Source organism: Osmia bicornis, chromosome 14 (genome assembly GCF_907164935.1).
Source record: "Osmia bicornis bicornis chromosome 14, iOsmBic2.1, whole genome shotgun sequence".
Lineage (NCBI taxonomy): Eukaryota > Metazoa > Arthropoda > Insecta > Hymenoptera > Megachilidae > Osmia > Osmia bicornis.
Genome location: NC_060229.1, coordinates 6,433,655 through 6,449,906, shown reverse-complemented (window position 1 = coordinate 6,449,906; position 16,252 = coordinate 6,433,655). Strand labels below are relative to the sequence as shown.

The window sequence follows — 16,252 nt, the reverse complement described above, 5'->3', positions numbered from 1 at the left end:
TAGTTTTTAATTTTTCCAACCATTTACCGTGTACGACCCTCCAAAAAAATTAAATCGATAGCTGCTAGAATTTCCAAGATAATACTCTGCAATACTTTATCCGACTCATCCTGTATAAAAAGAGCTATTCTATGAAAGAAGATAAAATGTGAAGAACCAGTGGGGCCCCGGATAGATACGGCGGTGGCCGGTGCTGGGGGCTTGTATCAGCGGCGAGGTCAGCTGAGCGTAGCGTCGAGCCCTCAGCTGGGAGTAAAAAAGATGGCGTCGAACAGCTGATCGGCTGTCCGCACATGCGCTTTCTCGTTTCACTAGCAGACGGCTCGCCACGCCGCTCCGCTCCGTGAGAGCTTGGCGAGCGCACGTGCGAAATATCGACAGTCTATTTCCAGGTTGAAACGAAAATGGCTCGCTTCTCTCGTGCCATATGGCTCGATTCGCGACTGCTTCCCGACAAGGGAACAAAGACCGTCGACTAACCCTTTGACCATGAGACTATTTTCGGTAGAAAGTACAATGCCGAACGAGCCTTACTATTCGAACGCTTCATTGTGAATCAGGGGTAGCAACCCACTTCTATGAGCTCTTGCAGGGATAAAAGTTGTATTCGATACGATTCAGTTTCGAGTATCCCTTATGGGAAAGAAATGTACTTCCTATAACTCTAATTGTACATTTAAAGGAAAAGATTATAGAGACCTCGAAAAAAAAAGTGCTATAGTGCTATATGGCTCTATGAAAGTATAAGAACGTTTGTGACCTAATATTCTCTCTGACATTACCTTGGCTTGGAGCAAAAGCATACGAGGTCAGCGGTAATCGAAGGGGCTTTTATCTTATCGACAGATGACTGTGTCGACTATCTCTAGGGCAAATTGTACTTTCACTTAGCAACTTAACGATCCCTCTCTCTCTCCTTCTGCCCTGGAAAAGCTATTCGAAAACGGTAACTGGACTTTTGCTACGCTCTGGAACGAGGTGTCCTTGAAATCAAAGCGCGAGGTTACTTCGATCAAAGTTACAGCTGCTAGAAATGGCCACCAAAAGTCGCTTTATAAGCTTGACATTCCAGCTGGTATCGTGCCAACGCTAATCGTCACGATATTGCGGCACGTTCGTGACGTTTCTACTAGTGTCCTTTCACTCTGGCCAGGTGATCGATTCGTGTACCGTATGCCTTTTCTACAAGTGCACGAAAATCCTTCGAAGGTCCCGTTTTAACTTAGAGCAATTAAATAGAAATTTAAGAAAAGAAGGGAGAGAGAGATGTATGTATGATTCAGACTGAAGAAAATCGGTGCCAGACGCTTGGGTAATATTCTCCGTAAGTAACAAGCGATCCTTTCTCGTTTAGGGTCCTTTCACCCGAAGCCAGGTGTTACGAATTACGGGACCCGTCCAAGTAGCCACTCGTGAACCATTACGAATCGGAGGCTACCGCAAAACAACGCCGTTTCGTTATCGAAACAACCTTTAGGTTCGGAGTTTACAGACAGAAGCAATGGGAACAAGCTCGAATTTCGAACACGCCACAAGTGGTCAACCTATTTTCGGCTACTCTTGAATAATTCAGCGCAGGGTGGGAAAAATCTCTTGCTCCTACCAATGATTCTCTTTAAGTACCTCGTACGTAGTTAAAGGGTTAATTCTCAAGAAACTACCTTGAACTTGCCCGACTCCCTTCCGCTCCTGGCATCGATTATTGCGGGCACCGTTGTATAACTTAATTACGATTCTCATTGAGCTACTCGTTAGTACCCAACGACGTATATAGATCCAGTTGCGCAGATTAAACGAGATCGATCATCGATGACAAGGTGACGACACTCGTCGATTTTAAATGACGAATAACTGCGTAAAACGATAAAGTGCTTTTAAATCGATGCGGAAGAAAGTGCAGCGACGATTGATAGGCAACCAGTCGATATCTCAATCACGTGAGCATCGGATCGATCCATCTGTATCAATCGACGAGCGACGCTCTCCCACTTCCGCGTTCGACATCGATAGAGAAGTTGCGAATTGCGCGTAAAATCGGCGCACGCGATTGCATAATGCGCTTGCACGAGTGCAACGGTGCATACACGTGTCAGCATGTGGTACGGTGCACCGATATCGTAGCACGACCAGTCGACTGTTGCTAACTCGTGAAACCGCACCCTGCTCTCGTCGTGCGTCGTTTCGACACTTCAGAAGCATTTTTCAGAAACGGAGGAAACGCAACGCGTCGTTGTTAATAAATTTTCAGAAGACACTTTTCAATCTTTCGAATTAATTCTGATATGGCACAGATGATCGTACGTCTCGCTATACGCATCTCGCAACTGCAGAGGAGGTTTAAAATTGAAAACGAACATGCCTACAGACAATCCAACCGACTATTATGTAAATGAGAACGAAGAACGCGCATACGATTCTCATCGTCAATAACACACGATTAAAAGAAATTATACGGTGTTGTTCTCTGCGATACACGCGTACGATAATCGTTTCGTGATTGGTCGTTCAGTCGGTTCATCCTGTTTCTCCCGACATCCGGTTTTCCTACCAGCCCGAAATCAGAGGGCCAGCTCGGTTTGATTCGATCGAGGCGGAGGGTATCCGCTAGAAATACATCGTAACTCGCGTACCTTTTGATTCTATCCGCGATCCTACTGCCAAAAGAGCGCTTCCAACTTCGGCCGAAAATAAACTCGCACTTCCGGTAGGCTCAGAAGAACGAGGATCGTGAAAAGCCGTGTCTCGAGCTTCTGCCTCGTGCTCGTTTCCTTTGATTCTCTGCCATGGCTCGCATCCGCGACGGTACATTATCGCGATTCACGGGTGCAACAACAAGGACGGTGGAAAGAGCTGGCAGGGAATATTTAGGGAAACTTTTCGGACGTTGCCGACGGACTTTTCTCGGAAAAATCGAAAGTTCTCTCGAGATTGACCCGGCACGCTCTACTTTCGCACAGTACAAGCACGAAACTGGGTTGACTGGTCGAAGTAACAAGGGGGTGCATGGTTTACGGACGAATCTATCCCGACTAGCTGTATACTGTCTCTCACGAAAGAAGAGTTCAATTCAACGTGAAAAGTATCGAATGCAACAATTTCGAGCGTTCGATTAATTCTATCGAAAGGAACGAATTTCATTTCGTTACGTATTACTTCGAAGATTATTGGTTACCTTTATGAGCTGCCAAACGAAATTGGGATTATCAATGTGTTAAAGGGTTAATAATAATAGCTGTCAGGTAATTTAAATTTGCCCTGACAGTGAGGATATTCGAAGCCGATAAGTGCACGGATCGGGATGCCTGAACGCACGCCCGTGCCAAAGGCAGAACGGATGTAGCGAAAAGAATCCAAAACGACACCTCTGTATCTCGTTCGGGGCCGTCTCGGATTTCGATATTGCAGTCTACTCTTACAGCGTTGATTATCATCATGAAACTGGATAGTCACGGCCTCCACGTGGATATTGAAGGTACAAAACAGGTAAGAACCGCGTATCCAACGTCACGATTCTCTCGTATCTCTTATCCGAACTGTCTTACGTCCGGCTCTATTAACTCCAATCGTCCCTATTAACGCTCTTACCGTCGCTAATAATCTCGCCAACGAGTCGTTTTACTTATTAGTAATACTCGACGAATTAGTTCGAAATGAATTGGGACTGAAATAAAAAATACACGATCCGTGAAAGGGTTCGAGTTACTTCATCGATCCATTCGGAGTCCTCCGTTCTGTCGGTCGACTAATTGAGAGGTGGTTTCAACGATGGGATTTTAATTATCAGCTTCTGCCTCTCTTTTTTTCCCATCGAAGGGTGAACGCTATTCCTCGCTGGCGAAAGAAAGAAACGAGCACGAGCGAAGTAGTGCGTAGCATTTAGCAAATAGTGATGTAACTCGAACTCGTTGGGAAAAGAGGTGAAGTGGTTGGTTGTGGGAGTAGGGTATAAAAAAGATTCTCGTCCGAGCCCTTTACCACCCTCGAGCAAATTGACGTCATTTCCCTTCCACCCTTGTCGAGACGTTCGTCAATGTGGAAGCCCGCATTGTGTGTCACGCTTCGGCACAACATATCGTGGCAGAGAACTCGCGCGAGAAGCCTATCATTTGTTCGCGAAGTGGCGTAAGCTGGCTCGGAACAACGCAATTATTCATCGGCCAGACGCTCGCCGACACGTGGGACGATTCCAATGAAAATGAGAAATTTTCTCTTGCGCGCGTTCCCCGAGATCGAGGCCAACAGAAACAAACGAACCGTCCGCGTTTTAGAGCCGAGGAAAATTTCCTCGACCCGACTCGAAGAAAGACTACGACCACGTCCTCGACCGGAGGGGTTCGTTCGTTACCTCGCGCGAAAAGAAAGGAAACTGTAAGTGTGGCAAGTTTATGGAAAAATGCAGCTCGGGTCCAGTGAACCCGGCTCCGGGGCGCCTTCGAAACGACGGAGAAGAGATTCTTGACGCGAGACAAAAGTTTTTTAGAGAGGCTGAGGGACAGGTGGAAAAAAAGAGAGAATCTCAAAGGGGTAATGAGGCCGGTGGGTGGGAAGCAGTGGGTGCAGATCTAGGTTACCTGCATATTATGCAACCAACACCGATGCGATTCCGCGGTTGCACGTGCGCTAGCATGCACATGCACACGCGGACCATTAGCTACGCCACGTTTGGATGGTCAACTAAGTATTCAGTTTCTAATTAACGGCTGCCATTACGAATATAAGTACAAATGTTAGGGCAGGAAAGTTCTACCTTTGCCCGATAAAACTATTTTATACTACCTTTCCAAGGTAATTCGTTGGAAATTCAACGAACGAAGAAAACAAGCTCCAAGAGCTGAGAATAAGAAAGGCGGGAAATCCAAGATCTACTCTTAAAATAAAATTAAGAAGAGACGAATATTTTTGGCACAACTATCTTCTCGATCCCTGAGCAAATGCCTACCTTTCCATCGAACTCTTGGCACGAGAACCTCATTTTTTTCCCCTCGCGACAGTCCAATGATTCTTGCCACTTTTTCTTTTTTTCTACGTCAACGACCCAATAACATTGGCGTTCGCGACAAAGAAACACGCGAATAACAAACCGAGGCCAGCTTTTGTACCTCCGTCATTTATGGGACGACAAAACACGTGGCGGTCGTGTTATGTCAAAACAATACGGGGGCGTTGTATCCCGAAGAGAGTGCGTTGAACCAAACTGTTTTGGACGTGCACTCGAGGAAATTCAAGGTGAATACCCGTGGTTCTTGCACGTTTGACCCTCGAAAAATTCTTCGCTCATCTCTGAAAATAAAGTCGAAGGAAATCGATTTTGTTTCAGCCTCGAAATTCAGCTTGCGACCAGGCCAAATTGTAACGAACAATTTACTGCAACTTTCACGAATCAGTGATTCAATGATAATTATCGCGGAGCAGTTTGAAATCGTGGTGAAAGTGAGCGAAACCGATGGTTATCGAGCTGCTTGGTGTCAAAAAGAAAAAAAAAAATCATAATATCTGTGATTCATGGACAATCGGTGCTTCCTGAAAAATTTTCTATAAAATCCTCGATGGTAACCGAGTCCGTCTAATTGGAAGAAGCATAACTCTTATTGCTAAAGGCTTTGCTGAAACGGAGAAAATAGACTGGCGAAATAATTACGAAGCGTTTCGCAAGCGAATGCGAACAGCAAGCCAAGCCCATTTTCCACGAAATTCTGCGCGGAGGAAATGAATTCTGCTCGTCTGAATGGAAATAACGAATCGTCCTTGGCTGGTTTTTGTTATCAATAATTGTTGGGTTGTGTAATTCGGAGCAATAGAAATAACTATTCCCTTCGTTTTCCTGACACGATTTCATTACAAACGCGTACAATAATTTATTCATCCAGTATGAATACCAAAATGACTTTCAGTTCGCGGTGTATGGCCAAGGTGCAATGCAGCTGCACGAGCTGCATCGTCCCCCTCGAACGTTGCTGCGGTAAATGGTCTCCTCTCTCAGATAACACGTGCACTGTTATCTTCTATCTAGCATGGATCGAGCTTACATAAGGCATCGCGATATTATGTCTCGTCAACGAGAACAGTGCAGCGTGAAGCTATTAGTTACGAAACTGTTCGAATATAGAGAGCAATTCAGAAAAAAGGTTAAGCTACATGGACGAATGACGAACAGCTGACTCCTGCTCACACGCAAGATTCCGCGGCTGTGTTTCCGAAAGGCCCCCCCAAAATTGAGAACTCAGGTTCGGTATATAACCTGAATTAACTACCAGAAACCGATTAAAATTGGTTTCAGAGCTGGATGTCTTACCGTTTTCGAGATATCGTGGTAAGGTTAGGTTATGTTAGGTTAGGTTCTGTGTATGCGCAGTATCGAATAGCGCATGCGCAGTATTGAATAGCACATGCGCAGATCGAATAGCGCATACGTAGTCCCAAAATTGTAGAGGTGTGCGAGTACTCGTAATTTACAAGCCGAGCTGAACTCGCTTCGATTGTTCGAGCCGAGTCGATCGCTTGAATTTGCCGAGCTACTCGAAATCGACGAACTGTTTGATATAAAAGCGAGCTACTCGAAAAAATCGAACTACTCGAATATTCGAGCCCTTGTGAAACTTCGATTTACGAGGGCTCGAATATTCGAGTAGTTCGTCGATTTCGAGTAGCTCGGCAAATTCAAGCGATCGACTCGGCTCGCACACCTCTACAAAATTGTACAAAAATTTCTTATCACGATATTTCAAAAACTGTAAAACACCCAGCTCTGAAATCAATTTTAATCGGTTTCTTGTAGTTAATTTAGGTTATATACCGAACTTGAGTTCTCAATTTTCGTGGGGCGATTCGGAAACTTATCCGATTCCGTGATGATACGCATTTGTACACACAAAGAACAGTGTTAAACAGCAAGGGGTCATTCACACTTGGCCTTTGCCGTAGCGCGACAAACTCTAATGTAAATAATCTCCTAATGTTCGACAGTGTTTGCTACGTCTGCACGTGTACGCTCGTGCAAGTGCAGCATCTATGACGCGTGATTAACTGATCGTTTAATCACCTAACGCTGGGTCCACAGTGATGCTCACAAAAATGATGGTAAATGAGCCGAGTCCAAAGGTTTATCGTAATTACTTGCGAGAGTTCGGTCGTACTCGCTTATGATGTTATAGGATAACTCGGTGCAATATGTCACAGTTAACGCTTGTCACTCCTAGAATATTACGGAGTGATTTTTAAACAACTCCAAAGAAACTTTGTTCATTTCAAAGTGATGAAAAAAGACGCTGCATACGTTTTATGAGGTAGTCTTTTATTTGTAAGAATATTTATAAATGTTGAATAAACACAAAATACGAGTACAAAAAAGAATTTATTCATACTGAAAAGGAAATTCTCTGCGGTATTTCCTCACCGTCTGGCGATGCATTTTCTTAGGTCATTGAATAACTATCTTCATCACTGTCTTCGTCTGAATAATTTAGAGTACCGTTTTTCGTTTCTTCGTATAAACTTCACTAATGTTACCGTCAGAATCATTAATATCACTTTGTAATTCTTCAATATAAAATTCATCATCACTACTGCCTATTTCTTAACTCATTTTTACACGGTTTTATTTAACTATATATTTCACGAAAAACCGGTAGAAAATATAAAATAAAATTGAATATTTTATTCAAACAGGACGGCAGATATTTTCAAAGGTACGATGTATGATATACGCTGTCTTGCATTAAACCAAATAATAATAAAATTCTAAAATTCTAGCAGTATTCCTGGTTGGAGTAGAACGCAGTATTACTGCCGGGTGAAATGATAAAGGTTAATTTTGAAACGTGATATCTTACAAGTATAAGTAGTTACAGGGAAAGGATAAAACTATATAATAACATTTTTGCATTGTCGTTTTTCCACCACGCGAAACTGTCCATGATTACCAGTGGACAATCGCGCGATATTTAAATGAAGAGAAGATCACGAGAAGTCGTCGAATAGAGACCTACGAATTGTCTTGTCGGAATTCTATAAAATTCTGTTATGGCATTAAATATATCGTTTGGTTCATTTAGTATTATATTAATTTATGATGAGTTCTCCAGCAGCAAAAATATGATTAATTACAGATGTCTATATTAATAGTAAAATTAAAAATTTAAAAAGCTTTGGAAGTGACATTTTATCCAAGTAGTATGCCTGAAACCCTGGATTAGAAATTAATGATTAAAAATTAATGAAAATTAACAATATTCTAAACGATGAATACCATAGGAGCAAATTATACATGCCTAAATAATTAAAAGAAAACAATAGAAAAACATTATTTTAAACAATATTGCTACTGTACAAATAATGTAAAATAGTAAATAGAAAGGTTCAAATTTGAAAATTAATTATTCTTATTTTTAACAATTAAAGCTTCAATACGTACGTCCCACAACAAATGTCCATTTTCATGTTAAAATAGTGATAATAAAAATTCTTCGAAACCAACGAAACGTACAAATATTGGAAAAAATAATAAATATTTTTAGTTTCCAGATAGAATGCACTCTCCATCTTTGGCAACTAGTTTTAAACTACTCTGCGCTTAAATATACGATATGGTATGACATAATCTTTCGAAGCTTGCCATATTGCAGTACGAGCCTCCTTCACCATCTTCATGGCTTCTTTTAAACTTTCTTCTGACCATCAAATACGGTTCGAAGAAAGAACAACCATAGTACATAAAATAGAAAGATGCCATTTGTGACATTAAAGTATCAAAAATAAAAATAAAAATATCGAAAAATTTTTTAGAAACCTTTTCTTTAGAATTCTTTAGAATATAGAAAATATTTGAGAGGTTATACAATTCTTTTATTAGTGTAGTTCATTTATTAACTCTATTAATTAATTGCGTAACTATTCGTACAAATAAATAATTTGCATTCTAATTAGAGCATCGAATTACATCAAAACAATAGTTTTATAACTTATCAGGATTAGTTTGGAAATAAACGAAAATGAAAGTTTGCATTTAATTAAACAAAATAAACAGGTAATTATCGACAACTCTAAATGAAATAAGAAATTATTTAAAAGAGTGGCATATTACGCCGAGCTACCCTATGGGTGTTAATGACCGTGAATTTACGACACACTATCGAAGGACTAACCAGTTTATCGAAGGTGACAACGCAGCCTGCGTCAAGAATAATTAATTTTGCAAGTTTGACAAGTACAGCGGTGTTTTTGTTACGTGTTATCAATTCAGGCATGAATAACAATATCAGCCGAGTATCTTGTTCAGACAATGGCAATTATTCGAAGGGATCTCCATACGAACGCATTCATTTGTCTCGCGAGCTTTTAAGAAGGAAAACCCTATTCAGTACGGTGTACCGTTTTAATGGTACACTTTTTTCTTAAACGGTGAGCACTCGCGAGCAGAACTAACCGTACTACACGAAACGCGAAGGATGTGCTACTTGCTGTCGAGAAAGTGGAGCCATGCGAGAAAACTTTACGATTCTGTGCGATTAGTCCACTGAATCATCGTCGTACTAGTTTAAAGATCGTAAAAGTATATGGGATAATGTCGCTAACTTATTACGAGCGGAGAAACCGTGGCGTTTAAACGGTGAATAGGAAAAGTTCTTGGATCGATCCTCATCATTCTAATTCTAGCAAGGAACAATTCCGAATACGGAAATTCAAAAAATTATGAAACTCTGTGAATATGTAGGAGATCTCCTAATTAAAACACAATCTTCGTTTACTGCTTGTTTTCAATCTAAGGGGGTGAAAATCACCCTTAAAATTTCGGCCGTTTTACATTCTTTTTTTCCTCCGAAACCGTTAGAAATATCAAAAAATTTTATAGCAAAAGTCGTTCGTGTTAATGAATAGTATTTTTTGATACTGAAACAAATAATTGTTTTTAAACACTTTTGTCTATAACTTATTGTAACTGTTTAAACAATTTCTTGTTTCATCATGACCACTTTTGCTTATTAAGTTCTTCAATATCTCTAACGATTCGAAGAAAATGAAAAAACGATCGAAATTATAAGGGTGATTTTCACCCCTTCAGACTGAAAACAGGGTGCAAATGAAAATTGCGTTTGAATCAGGAGGATATCCTTTACATATTCAGTTTCATAATTTTTTGAATTTCCGGATTCTGCATTATTCCCTGTAAGTCAGGGATTATCAAAGTGGTTGATATCGACCCCTGGGGGTCGATATAATATAATTAGGGGTCGATCCGATCTAGGGGGTCGATTAGGGTGCTATTCAATCGCAAATTTATTGACAGCAACACAGTATATACAATTTTCATTTGGAATGCCATTTGTAATTACAATATAATAAGTAAAGTTTTTATGCGCATTACGCATAATTTTTTTTCTTTTCTAACATTTTTTTATAGGGTCGATAAGAGAATTAGCAAATTTTTAGGGATCAATGATCAAAAAGGTTTGGCGGCCCCTGCTGTAAGTAGTCCAGGTAAAAGAATGGCGCGGCAAGGGTTAATAATTTCGATCCTGTCTTCTCGGACTCTATTTCATATCTTCCCAACAAATTAAAAGTTCATGAAAAAGTGCAGGTGCAATTGATTTCCGTCTGCAATTAAAATACGTACAAGGATTTCCACGTTTTCTCCGTTACCGCATTGCGTACAGGCCAGTAACTACAGTCGGAAGTGATTTACGAAGTACGATGAGTTAAATGAGATTCAAAGAGATCGCTGCTGATAATTCCCACCGACTCTTTGGCACGGCCACGCGTGATCGTGTTTACGTAATATAGTTAAATCCCCGGCGAAACGTTTAATCAACTTTACTCGGCATTATTCACGTCGTCTATCGAGGAAATTATTCCCGGAACGTTTCTTTTATCACGTTCGAAAAAATTGATATCAGGAGAAAAAAAAATTTCCATCGCCGGAGGCTGAGAAGAAACAAATTATACTACTTACGTTTCTAACGTAACGTTTCCTATCGCGATGCAGTTTATCGCGCTAATTGCAAAAAGTACGAAAAATTTCAAGTTACTCGTGTCGTTAGTAATCAGAGCTTCAACACGTTTTACTATGCATTTCTGTTACTATTGTGGTGGATAATGCGTCGCAGACCCGCGTTATGACTACTAATCATACTTATTTAATCATAAAAACATTTTGTGTGATTTGGGTTTATAACCTAATCCGAGCACGCTGTGCGTACACGCGCGTGTTCCTTTCGTGGTGTTCCAAGGACTGACGCAACGACTGTTGCGGTGCGTAGTACCACAAACGCTCGAAATCACGAAAACTCGACGATAAAGATAACCCTCCATCCAATGTTATATCAGACCGCTGCTAATCAATTTATTTTGTAACGGTGCAACTGATTGATTCATGTGAACGCATACAGGGTATCTCAGGTCGGGTAATAAAACCGAACAGGGGATCATTTTATAAACAAAAATAAGTTGAAAAAACAGAATAAATTTTGTTCGTTTGAGCTTTCATTTGCGAGAAAATTGAGTTCGAAGATTCATCGAGTAGATATGCACTGACAAGAAAAGTATTCGAGGTGTACCTCACCGATTTTCTCCATTTTGTAGCATATTATAGTATATCACAAAATGTTACACACAAATTTTTTTATAGGTGCTAATTTATTTATTTAAGAGTTGAAAACCACCATCAAAAGTGATCCCAAAAAACCGATTTTTCTGAATTCCTTGAAAACGAATTAGAATTTTTTAATTAAGTCAATAGCAAACTATTTTTCACAAAAGGTTAAATCCTCTAACTTATATAAAAAAAAAATAATATTTTTCTAATAGGTGGTCAAAAGTACTCCTGTATCAAATTCGACTTGCAATGGCTTATTCGATAGCTTATCAAGAAAAAACAGTATGTGCCAAATCTCATCTGGGGGAATAATTTTAATACAAAATCACCATTTTTCAGGATTTTTTGATTGTTTACAGCTTGGGTTTCCAATCTAAAAATCTATAAAGCTTCTATAATATGTGCCTCATAAATAGAAATGTCTGTGATTTTTTTCAAAATTTTTCATGCACAAACATATAAGAAATTGACTAAAAACGTGATCTTACATTTTTGCCCATAACTATCCGCCTAGATGAAATACCGGGCTGAAACTTGGCACAGACTGTTTTTTCTTGATAAGCTATCGAATGAGCCATCGCAAGTCGAATTTGGTTTAGAGGCTCTTTTGATCACCTTATCCGGCTGTGTAACCTTTATTCTTTTTTTTCAGCTTATTTTTGTTTATAGGATCCCGCCCGGTTGTATTACCCGACCAGAGACACCTTATATATACATACGTCCCCAGCGAGAGGATTAAAGCACCGAGGTGGACGCACGTGTGCGTCTGCAAGTTTCGTCGCAGTAATCGTTTCGCGATTCATTCGAGAAATCGATAGAGCGGTAAGAAATGAGAAGAATCAACGTAACGCTTTGCAAACCTTCAAAGCAACGCGATGAAATGATTTCGAGATGCAAAGCAACGATACAGGCTGTTTAAACAGGTTATAACTTGATTTAAACGTGCCAACGTACGACTGACTAGGTTAGGACGTTCGAATTCTAGGGAGATCGAACTAAACGACTTTCAATTACATACATCGATATTGTACGAATGATACACGTGACTTGCATTCGACGTTAAATTACTTTCTGTAAACGTAAAGAAACAGTTTCATTGTACAAAAAATTATTAAAAAATCTGCTTGTTTCTTTCCCTGTTTATCATCATTTTCATTACATTCAAATATCAATAAAATGTCACAAGATGATGCAACGATTTTACCTCGCCTGATCTTTAACCGATTTTGAAGAACTTTGCTCGCCTCATGTTTGTTTTTTATTTACAAATAAACGCTGGTTTTATTCCTAGTAGCTGCTAAATGTCATATTTGAAAATACAAACAGAAATGGGTTGAACGCGACGGTTGAGTTGCGGCCTCAGAACTCTGCTGACCTAACCCGCAACGATTCCTAACCCTTTGTATGGAAGATTTTTAGTGACACATCATTCGATCAGCTGCGCGCATTTCCTTCTCTGTCTCTAGTCTACTAACGGAATGAAATTAAAGAGACAGTTTCGATAACTTTTTCGTTAAAAATTCAACGATTCCTCGAGGCCTGAACTCGTAAAGAAAGAAGGAAAAATTGAACGAGCTCGATCAAGGTACGCACAGCTAGAGATATACGCATTAATCGAGTGTGCTCTCTCTCTCTTTCTCTCACGCGGATACAATACACCTACGATAGACCGTTTACGTGTACTCACACCATGTCAGTCGAGAAAATCGCATTCGATCATTTCGCTGGTTGTTGGAACGCAACCCTCTGAGGGTGGAGGAGGCAGAGAAAAAGTACAAGGTTCGCAATATGGTACGTGATGCAGGTGAATAACATGGTATCCCTTTGTGACCAGCACGCAAACACATGCATACACGCCCGTAGCAGATAGCATTTACGTGACGGACAGAGGGAAGGAACGTATCTCCCCAGGGGAGGGACAGCAACGGACTGTCACACTAATAAATAGAGAACTGCAAGTACTTACCGACTTGTAGTATCACGCGAGGTAGCACGATCCACCGAGCCTGGAGTCGTTCCCGTGGGTCAAATGATCCTGACGAACTCCATGGTTTTCCCGACTTATCGACGCACCCGCGAATTCGTCTCTCCCTAATCCAGTCCCTCTGTCACGGTGCAGAAACGAGAAGCTTCGCTTTCGATCGTGGTTACGCGTCGAAAACTCGACGAGGTAAGTTTGACGGGTTCGCCGATATTCGAACGAACAACACGACCACTTCCAACCACCTCGAAGGTCTGTTGCCAACTGACCCAGCCAGTGACAGCTCTCCGCGAGCAAGCACGCGCACCAACGCGTGTTCGATAAAAGTAACTGCTCCTCTCGACCCTTCACAACGACGCACGGAAGCTTACCTGAAATCAAACAATGCCTTGTAAGTCCAAGCGTTCCCAAACACGAAATGTATTTCGAATAACAGGTTATAGACGCCTTGGAAATCTGGCTTACTGGATTTGATTGTTATTACGGGGTTTAACCGAGGCTTTGTTGATAATGTCTCGCTACTTTCGAATAAGCGTATGGGAGTATAAATATGGATTATTTGTATTTTTTCCTTTCATTTATCACTTGATGCCATATGTCTATTAAAAGTATGGTTTTTATGAAGTACATAGAACATTGAATTTCTTGTTATTAATCTTTTATGCAATTTCTATCGGGATCGAAAATTGAAAGTGACGGATTGACGAAGACTGGAAACAGAACAGTCCAGGAATTTTTTCCATAAAGGTTGGCAGTACTGTCGATCATATGGCAATCAGCTGTAATTCACGTTTCTGTGATGGACATATGCTTTTAGATGATTTAATAAACAGCACAAGAGGATTGAATGAATGCATATTATTTACAGCACATCTTTCGCGTCTTTTAATACTTTATATTTTATCTATGATCTTGTGCAATAGTTATTGTCGGTACGACTTATGCGTGACTGCATCACTGAGACGCATTTGAAATCTTTGAACAGAGTATTTTGGCGTCAAGGTTAATCGATGTAACGGTTTATTATTTAACAGTTAAATGAGATCAAATGTGGTATTAAGCAATGAAAAAAGTGTGAGAAACTGCTCATTGAGTATGTTACAACACTTAACATTAATGTGTGATACTTAAGTAGATTGGATATGTAATTTATGAAACGTCTCGATTAAATCGCTCAAATATATTTAACTGTTATATTAAACGAAAAAACGTAAATGCCTATAAATTGCGTATATTGCTGTGATTTAATCCATAAACGTTTTATTTACAAATGTTAACCATTTATCAGAATAGAGAATCCGAAAGAATATTTCGGATAGTATACTAATCGATAATATCAAAATCATGCCTCGATAAGAACATGGTGCGCACGAAGATTGAAAGTTTCTTCAGTCTTATGTGGTGGATCATTTTTTTCCAGATTTTTTTATACCACCCGTAACGAGGGGTCCTCTTTGACTTGCTTTTTTCGCAGCTTCGGCAAGTGCTTTCTGTTGTTCCTTCTGCTTTTGTTTAAACGCTACGTCCTGGTCATCCATTTCTCTCTGTTCCTTTTTAGGTGCCTTCAGGGGCTTTTTCTTGCCACCTTCCCGATTGGACATCCTAAAATTATATTCTTCATTTATCTATCAACCAACACTTCCGATCTTTCTTTTTTTGAATTAAACTTTAAATGTTGGAAATAAAAAACATTGGTTTTGAATCAAGTACTAAACTTCAAACGATGGAAGACATAACCTACACATCTTGCATCATACGCGAAACGATGACACATTGAAACTTTTTACAAACCAGTTGCATCTCTTATTCACATAAGTTGATATAATACGTTAGAATAATTGTTTATAAATTACTTTACACAGAAGACATTCAAAATCGCTTCGAAACCAATGTGAACAACATGTGAAGTATACATACTTCACAAGCTGAATTCGAGCAATGAAAAATTAAACTAACTAAAATTAAACGATAGAACAACTATATTTTACCTTATAATACAGTACAAATTTTTATACAATGTCACTAATTTATCCAAATAATGGAGAATGCTAAAATCTTACAAAAGTACTCAGCCAAAAGTTTGGCTACTCCGATTCAACTTGGAATGTCGTGTATGAACTGTTCATAGTCCTTGTGCCGCCACCTATCAAGAAAGATATCGGATTTCTAATATGGCGACACTACGAAACTCAAACCTTGGATGAGGAAACCTTTTTGTCAGCTGTTCTATTGCGCACTCTATGATTTAGAACGGTGATTTATGGAACTACTGTCTATCAGTCACAAAAAGTCTCGCGAAACGACAGAGGGGGAAAAGGGAGGGTGACCCCCTAGGTACAGGAGCCTACTTACAGCAGATATGACCGCATGGATTGTAATCGGTTGACAATACATTAGGCTAAACCAGCACTTCGTAAATTGTAAGTCGTAAAGCGAAATGTTCGGGTCGCGAAAATTTGCTTATTACGAATCAGGTATATGTATTATTCACCTTGACTTTGTTCTCGAACCGAGACGAGAGTAAAGAGGGAAGACAACTGAGAGGGTCGAGGAAGCGGCACGCTATAAAGTAATCCGTCAAGCAGCAATGTTATTCTTAAAAAAGGGGTAAAATATAATATGCTTTCTCATTTTGGCATTAAACGACTTCTCACTTATTCTCGGATCTCTGGTTTTGCGGACGA

At 40.0% G+C, this 16,252-nt stretch overlaps 2 protein-coding genes across 4 annotated transcripts in view; both read right to left on the bottom strand.

Annotated features, from left to right (window-relative positions):
• Positions 1-13,926, bottom strand: part of LOC114880704 (protein FAM214A) — a 44,351-nt gene extending 30,425 nt beyond the window's left edge. The window contains exon 1 of the mRNA XM_029196989.2: positions 13,554-13,926. The gene's annotated coding sequence lies outside the window, so the exon portion shown is untranslated. The remainder of the gene's footprint in view (positions 1-13,553) is intronic.
• An 867-nt stretch (positions 13,927-14,793) lies between these two features.
• Positions 14,794-15,720, bottom strand: LOC114880705 (translation machinery-associated protein 7 homolog). 3 transcript variants are annotated; one of them, XM_029196991.2, is made up of 2 exons: positions 15,557-15,720; positions 14,794-15,170 (listed from the first exon to the last, which is right to left on the bottom strand). In XM_029196991.2, the coding sequence occupies exon 2, from the start codon at positions 15,167-15,169 to the stop codon at positions 14,975-14,977; it is 195 nt and encodes a 64-aa protein (XP_029052824.1). In that variant the 5' UTR covers position 15,170; positions 15,557-15,720; the 3' UTR covers positions 14,794-14,974. The 3 variants fall into 3 exon arrangements, with proteins under 3 accessions (XP_029052824.1, XP_029052825.1, XP_046144619.1); XM_029196992.2 differs by having other exon boundaries at positions 15,629-15,718; XM_046288663.1 differs by lacking the exon at positions 15,557-15,720 and adding an exon at positions 15,283-15,306.
• Between the last annotated feature and the right edge of the window lie 532 nt (positions 15,721-16,252).